General features: G+C 41.5%; 1 protein-coding gene across 1 annotated transcript; it reads left to right on the top strand.

Annotated features, from left to right (window-relative positions):
• Positions 1-5,633: 5,633 nt before the first annotated feature.
• On the top strand, positions 5,634-8,332 carry fabp2 (fatty acid binding protein 2, intestinal). Its single transcript, XM_030788096.1, has 4 exons — positions 5,634-5,838; positions 6,363-6,535; positions 7,642-7,749; positions 8,004-8,332. The coding sequence occupies exons 1-4, from the start codon at positions 5,772-5,774 to the stop codon at positions 8,052-8,054; spliced, it is 399 nt and encodes a 132-aa protein (XP_030643956.1). The 5' UTR covers positions 5,634-5,771; the 3' UTR covers positions 8,055-8,332.

The following is an 8,332-nucleotide window of genomic DNA, read 5'->3' on the forward strand; positions in this document are numbered from 1 at the left end:
TTTTTTGCCCTCTCAAACCCAGTGTACCTGCACTTAGACTCCAGTCTTGTCTTGGTCTCTGTAGGGTGTATGGTACAGTATCATCACACTAACGCCAGCATCACCAGTCACCAGCTCTGGCCAATCTGCAACGCAACCATGTGACCTTTTGCCAATCACTATTTTTACACTGGTTACATAGATTAATCGATTAACTGTGCCAAATCAATAACACAACTGCTCATGCTCTGTTACTGTTATTCTCATCAGTAGAACTCTCATCAGGACATCACAAAGCTAAAAATATATATATATATATATACATATACATATATAGATAGATATATACACATATATTTTTGCTGCTGGTATTCAGATTATATGAAGAGATATAAAAATGATTTTGCAATAAATATAAGAGAGACAGTAAGCAGAGTGATTGTGTGAGGTAAGAGGGTAAGAAAAGGATCAATTTGAATGGTTTCTTACGTAGGGTTTAAAATCATGTCACCACGTGCCAGCATAAAACACATAGTGGCATACAAACACTTGTCTTTAACACTTAACCATTCCATCTTTCCTGTAACGTTTTAATATTTACCATTCACTGAAATAATTTATTGGCACCGTGTGAGAACTGTTCTGTATGGGAAGAAGTACTTGTCTTAAGTGTACGTTTTAGTTGTGTTTTCAACATTTGTGTACTTTCCACTGAGAAGTAGCACTACAGAAACTTCTGAAATTCCGGTATAACAGCCATGCTTTTAGTGAGTGAAACAGAGGCATACACTGGCTTGGAATGGTCTTGACAATGTTCCAGGCAAACTACTGACTCTACATTATGGCCTATTAAAGATATATATATATATAAAAATATACATATGTATGTGTGTGTGTATGTATGTATGTATATACACACACACACACTCACACACATATGTAAACATTTAAAGTTATTAAAGTTATGACATATTTTAATGAGTGGAAAGTTTTTAAGATAAACAAAATATTCTGCTCCATCGTGCACAATAAAAATCACTTTTTACAAGGATGGTGTGCCGACTTCTCTTTTAAGTAATATTATAACTCTTCTGTGTAACAAGTATAACATGTCAACGATATCTCAACTGTTTTGCATGGTTTTCCTTCTCTGTATGACTAGGATTATGTTGCCTATATTTCGCCCCTCGGGTGAACAGCTGACTTAAACCATAAGTTGGGCCTTCGTTATCCAGAGCCTTTTAGACCTTAGACGAATTATCAACGCGTAAAATAACATGGACTGCATTGTGCGATTTTGAGTAGATTACAAGGCATTTGTGTTGTGCTGACACCACGGAAAAATATATGTGTGAGGCATTTTACGGTAAACACTGCCGCAAATGTCGCCCCTGCCTTTGAGATTTAACCATGCTGCAAGGCCGTCTGACTTCAGCACACAGCAAACGAAAAGCAGTAATACACATAGTAGCAAATATTTACCAAAAATTCAAACACATTTCGTGTAAAGGAACAGTCTGTCGGTACGAGCTGTCCTTAAGGGTAGCCTTCATTGTTCTTGCTCAGAGCAGAAGTAACGGTTTTTTTCAGTACACATTAAGGACAAGGAAATGTAAGGACTAAATCACTAAACCAGTGCAGATAGCGAATGGTTGCATAGTTAATAAATAAATAAATCGCGTTTTCCTGCAAGAGACTCATGTTAACGTTCTTTGCCTTCCAGGTACTCTGTGAGGTACTACATCTGCTAACATTGTCAAGACCGACAATGTCAAGCGTCTCCCCTCTAACACAGAAACACTGGCTAAACCCTGCTCTAAAGAACGCCCGACATCAACAACGCCCTGTACATTGTACTTAAAGATGTGTTAACCGTCTAATAGACCGGTAAACAGTCTTTATTAAGGAAAAGGGTTAATACAGAACACAAACGTTAGGCTACATGGCGTATCCTGTGGTCTGTTTCTCAAGCAGTGGCGGGCAAAACAGATTCGATATGTTTTTATTTATATAAACGTCCAGACTGTGATTGTTGTCGTGGGGCCATGTTTTTTTTTGTTTGTTTGTTTTTTTAAAGTTTTTAGACCGAAAAGAAGCACCCAAAATCCTGCCATTTCTATTGTACTGACCTGGTGGACAGTGTTCACTTTTGATGGGTAGTTGCAGCAGTTGACGAAGACTGTGCAAAGACCGCCATCAAGTGGTAACTCGGCGCCGGAAATACACATTTTTTTGGGGGGGGGGGGCGTGTCCAAAGGCAAAATACATAAACATTAGAACTGACTAAAGCACATCACCAGCATCGTGCTGTCAGACTTTCTTTCGTGGCCGTTAATGCAAATAAGTGTAGTCTAGGAGATGCAATCAGGCTACCTTTCAGATTACAGGGCCCCGTTTCAGAAAAGCGGGTTTAGTGCAAATAGAGTAAGTAGTAAACATCCTAATAGAAAAGCCCTATGGCTTTGTTTTGCTAGGAGAATGAAGCCATGGGGCTGTTCTATTAAGAGGTTTAGGCTACTACTTTGAGTTAACCAACTCAGTTTTCACTAAACCCGCTTTTCTGAAACAGGGTCCTGAGCTCCTCACTGTTCTCAAACACTGTTCACTGATTTTACGCTCCGACATGAGCGGCTGGACAACTGCTAAATCAACGATCTGTCTTAGAGCAAAGTCTTCTCATTTATCTTGAGTCTTAATAATCTTAAAACAGCATCTAGCGCCCGCCTCCCAACCCATCTCTAGCACATTACATCACTAGAGCAAAAGGTGCAAGAGGCTGAAAGGTCATCGATTTCCATAACGCAACATCTGTGCCAAGGAGTAATGATAAATAGGCTGTAAAAAGGTTGCTGAATGTTTTTTTGTTGTTGCTGGAGTTAGTGTTCAACTTCGTGACAAGATAATGTAATTGTAAAAGGAAAGACGGCGCCATGGTCTGACATCAGGCACGGTGTCAAGTTTTTCGGTACATTCGACCTGTAGCCTAACACCTCCAAGTTTGTCCGCTGATGTACTACTCTGAAATTGTTTCAAAGATCCACTTCGGCGTTAGAGGCATTTTTACTTGTGTATTTAAAAGAACTCAGACACGAGATTTTGTTTGTTTTGTAAAAGACAGAAGTCTGAAGTTTAAAGAAAGCATCGTAGGCTATAGGATCTAGACCAGTGGCGGCTGGTGAGCTGGAAACAGAGGAGGAACAATCTCCCCTTTAAATCTGTCATTAGTTTCCACCTGCTCCAGTGATTAACAATAAAACTAACGAGTCGCAGAATAATTAACACCAATCGCGTTAACAGAGTAAATGATTACTAATGTTATCTCGTGATAGTACTATGTCTCTTTACTGAACTGTGCAGCGCTTTTTAACATACACGTTCTTGTAATTTGTGGATAATTGCATTTTTCGCTCTCTGCCCGACGTCAGGGAACATTAATGTCAAATGCGCTCATTTCATTTGCAAGATTCTGCCGTTTAAATGCTTGCGACACACCGTGGACTGTCTGAAGCTTGTGTGCTAAAGCGAATTCTACAGCGTGAATATGTTTAACAGGGATGCCAGTTATCTGAAAACTTATTGGAGAAGTAATCACTCAGTGTGTTTACATTGTAGCTTTCCTGTGTTACATAATTCAAATAAAAAACGGAAGTTATTGAAATGATCAGTTTCTGATAATAAACTTTTGGGTTAGAGAAAACAGTACATTTTATCTGTAGGCTATAATGCATCAGCGTTGAGTGCAATTTACAATAAAGTTTAGCATTCAGGCCTCAACTAGTTTGCAAAAAACAGTAACTCTATCACGAAATGACACTGACAATCATTTACTCCACGCGACTGGTGTTAATTACCCTGCGAATCCTGCGAATCGTTTTATTGCTAATCGAAGCGGATTAAGGGAGGTTGAAAACAATGATAGATTTTAAGGGGAGGTTTGTTTGTCTCTCACTTACCAGCCGTCACTGATCTGGACCAATGTTAAATTAAATTCATTTTTTTTAACCTAAAGTAAGGTAAAAAAAAAAAAAAAAAAGTGAAACTTACTCCCTTTACACAATGCGTTTAAGTCATTCATTGATTCACATCTCTCTGATCAGATTAAATACTATTAAAGATATAAAGGTCGCGTTTATGATCTCGTCGAAAGATAAGCAGTGTAATGGAGTTACACTAAGTAAAGCCAAAGTCAGAACTGAAGGTCACTTAAGCATGCTCATAATGACAGATTAATCTTATCGTTATATCTTCAGTCTACTTTGAACAGGGGTGCATTTGTCATACCGTGTACGTTTTACTGAGTCCCCCTTCCCCCGCTAAACGCGACTCCTATACGGCTCCATTTGACTTTGAAGCCTACTATCGAATAACGATTTGAGATTTCATATTGCGCTATATTGTTATAAGTACAGATAACCAGATGCTGGGAAAAGAGAGATTAAATATATTTGGCTATCATTACTAAAAGGGAGGGAGCCCATTCATGTCAGTAAAACTGGATCACATGATATAAAACACTTTTGTTTTGCTTTTTTTTTTCGCGGGGGGTCGGGTTGCACTGGTATTAATATTATGTTTATTCCTTCGGTAACTACGATTTTCTTCCATCTCTCTAGTAAGTCGTTATCGTAGTATGACAGTGACAGTTTTCTAAAGGGTGGCGACCTTTCACCTCCATCTCAGCCAACTAGACGAGTTAAGCAAGTCAGCAGAGGTCATGGTCACGGCATAGCTAATTTACGACAGTTGTAATTCTGGTAACATGATCAAAATCATTGTGAGGTCCAAGAAGGGAAGAATAGCGACAAAACATCCGTTTTCATTCAACGTGTTTCAGTGCGCCGAGGTAACTGAGACGGTTAGACAGGGAAAACTCAAGCGAAGTCCAACAGCGGCTTCTTCTTTCCGCAACATGCGTGACGGTTAATTCCCATCCCCTGCACTCGCATGTGTCCCACTGAATGCTTCATTTATTAGCAGCTTTTAATTGTATGAATTGTGACCACCCGTTTGCTGTCCCGATTGCCACCAGCATCATTCTAACTGCAAGGCAGAAAATAATCTTAAGGCATTCTGGGAGGTGTAGTTCTGAAGCAACAGGACCGCTTAATCGCTCTGCAGCCCAGTGACACATTATTTGAGAACAGGCACAAATGCTTCTTTAATTGCATTCATTAAGTATACATCTCACAACTCATAAGTATGGAACTCATTTTGTATACTTGAGATTTGTTTAATAATAATTCATTTATGTCCACATTAATGAACTGACAATGAAATATGTTGTCAGAAAACTTCCACTCCAGAATGGCATTCCCTTGTAATTTATGACTAAGTGAGGTTTAGTCTTTCAGAAATTTCCACTGTGAGTTTGCGAAACTTTCTCTCTGATACACTCACACACCTACGTCAATACACAGAGGCAGGAAGCCCCAGTTTCAAAGTGCTCTTGCTACAAAACGAATGTCTCCTTTTCATTCACAAGTGCGGACTCGTTTTTCCACAGAGCGCGGATCAGACATCACCCAACCTGCCCAGCCCTACATCATTATGAACACACTGTTGCATGCTGGGACGTGGAGTAGCCTTGAGGGAAAGCATTTACTCTTTGTGAGCTTTAAACAGCCACATCAGCATGAAGATAATATTCACAGATAAGGGGGAGGCTGTTTCTCCACACTACCCATTATAAAAAGGGAGACTTACAGCGATTTAACGACACTCTCACCTCTCACGCACCCAAATACACACGCGTACGCACACCTCGCCTGTGCCTCCACAAGCCACTGGTCAGAATGACTTTCAACGGAACATGGAAAGTGGACCGCAGTGAGAACTATGACAAGTTTATGGAGCAGATGGGTAAGAAGAATGTTTGTTCTGGCAGCTGTGTTTTGGCATGTTTACTATAAACCCTGAGGAAAGACTTTCTGTAAGGGAATGGTCACAGATGACAGACAGAGAGCTGTTTGTAAGCACAAATGATGTGTGTGTTGACAATAGTCGAGGACTTTGTACAGAGCGACCTGCTGATTGTCGTACAGGTCTGCAAAGAAAAAAAAGGAAGATTTTTTTGTGCAACACACAGTAAACTTGACATTTCCTGTGACATTACTACACTCAACAATCAAGAAACTAGTTTTACTAATTATTGCATTCCTGCAAATTTGCATGTATTTGTTAATTAATTTAAGCGAGAATGCTGCAGTTTGCATAATGGTTAAAACCCAGTCAGTAAGTCAAACGGCGTGGCTGTTTATGCGCTGCAAAATGTTGAAATCATCATAGACTTCATTAGAAGTCAGTGCTGTCTTGGAGTTGATCCAGACTCAAGGCTCTGACTGGAAGACATGTGTTTATTTGTGTGTTTATGTGTATATGTGAAGGTGTTAATGTGGTGAAAAGGAAGCTTGCTGCCCATGATAACCTGAAGATCACACTGGAGCAGACCGGCGATAAGTTCCATGTGAAGGAGAGCAGCACCTTTCGCACTCTGGAGATCGACTTCACCCTGGGAGTGGCTTTTGAATACACTCTCGCCGACGGTACCGAGATGCAGGTACAGCCCCCTCCCTCACACACGCGCGCCCACACACACACACACACACACACACACACACACACACACTCTTCACTGCAAGTACACTCCCCTCACAGAAGCACTCGCACACACTTACATGCACCCTTTCAAGTACACTACCCCTCACACACACACACACACACACACACACACACACACACACACACACACCCCTGCGGGTAAAACCCCTTCACAGAAGCACTCACACAAACTTACACACACCCTCTCATGTACAATACCTTTCACACACACACAGACACTACTGTACACAGAGTGGTTGTGAAAGCATTGAAAACTGACGTTCAGACGAATAATGCCGAGTGTGTACCTGTCTGAACAAAAGCCTCGTGAGTGAGTCATTGCGTGGCCAACGTCTTAGTAACATACCAGAGCCAAAGCTCCACCACTCCACTCACGACCATATCTACAGCCGCAGCTGCCTGCTCTGCTCCCACTGCTGTCCAAAATCTGGGGAAAATTCCAGTATATTTCCATTAGTCATCGTCGTAAGGGCGTAATAGACCGGTCAGGTACGCAGAACATCACTGCTGAGTTCTTTAACACAGCTCTGCAATCTGATTGGCTGATCTGTAAATAGAGGATTTAATCGTGCTTTAGCCTAACTAAACAGAGGTCGAGAGAGCTTCACTGAGCGTAACTAGGACCTGACACAGACATGACTGTCTAGTCACAGTTCTTATTGTAGTTGTGCCTCTAAAACCAGTCATATTGGAAAAACCACTGGGTGCAGTCTGTTTTCTTGCAACATCAGTGACTGAACACTCCTAAACTTAAAGAAACAAAAAACATTCTCACCTGACCTGTTGTTCATTAAATGTTTACGCTGTTATATTCACACTGCCTCATTATTATGCATTGGATATGGGAGGTTTTGTGGGTGAAAAGGTGGAGATACAGAACGTCCACACTGATCCTGCTCTGTTTGCATTGAGCTGTGGACAGAGCACATATTGCCACACTGACATCAAACATTGCCGTGTTTACCGGCTCCTCCCTCTCTCTTAACGCTGTTCCAACATTGCCACCGACACATGCACTTGACCTTTGAACCCTTCCACCCGCAGGGCTCCTGGGTCATGGAGGGTGACATGCTGAAGGGAACCTTCACCCGGAAGGACAACGGCAAAGTCCTGACCACCACAAGGACCATCGTGGGCGGTGAGCTGGTCCAGGTGAGAGAGCACTTCACACCTGAGCTCTGTGGCATGTGGAGAACATTTACAGGATTATTCTGAACAAGTTAGTGTGTTAGTGACTGAAAGGAATGAGTGAATGAGGGATGCCGATGACTTTTACGGTGATACAAAATTACGTTCAAAGCGAGATGTTAGCAGTTTTCCCATTTTACTCAAATGAAACGCGTCTGAGTCGTTCTACTTTTATTTTTCTCGTCCTTGACCCCCTCTCTCCCCCCCCTCTCTTGCAGAGCTACAACTACGAGGGAGTAGACGCTAAGAGGATTTTTAAGAAGGAGTAAAGGAAAAAACCAAACCCAAACTCTGCCAGCGACGCAGTACAGGAACCACGAGTTATATCAGCCCGACTGAGACGAGCTCAGCCCATCGAGGGCTCACGCTTGAGAAGAGTTTAGCCTGAAATGTGAAGATTGTGTTGGTCTGGACTTAGTCTGGCAGATATCATTGGCATCAAACAGCTCAGTCGTTTACACAACACGTCTGTAAAACAGAATCCATTTGCACTGAGAGTTTTCATATTTAAAGAAATAAAGACATTTCCGAGAAATGAAAAAAACTG

The sequence above is a fragment of the Chanos chanos genome, chromosome 11 (assembly GCF_902362185.1).
Source record: "Chanos chanos chromosome 11, fChaCha1.1, whole genome shotgun sequence".
Classification (NCBI taxonomy): domain Eukaryota; kingdom Metazoa; phylum Chordata; class Actinopteri; order Gonorynchiformes; family Chanidae; genus Chanos; species Chanos chanos.

Bases quoted from the DNA above. Each gene is read 5' to 3' on its own strand.
- fabp2 (XM_030788096.1), top strand. From the start codon at position 5,772: ATGACTTTCAACGGAACATGGAAAGTGGACCGCAGTGAGAACTATGAC. The intron at 6,536-7,641 runs GTACAGCCCCCT...TTCCACCCGCAG, and splicing joins CCGACGGTACCGAGATGCAG to GGCTCCTGGGTCATGGAGGG. The intron at 7,750-8,003 runs GTGAGAGAGCAC...CCTCTCTTGCAG, and splicing joins TGGGCGGTGAGCTGGTCCAG to AGCTACAACTACGAGGGAGT.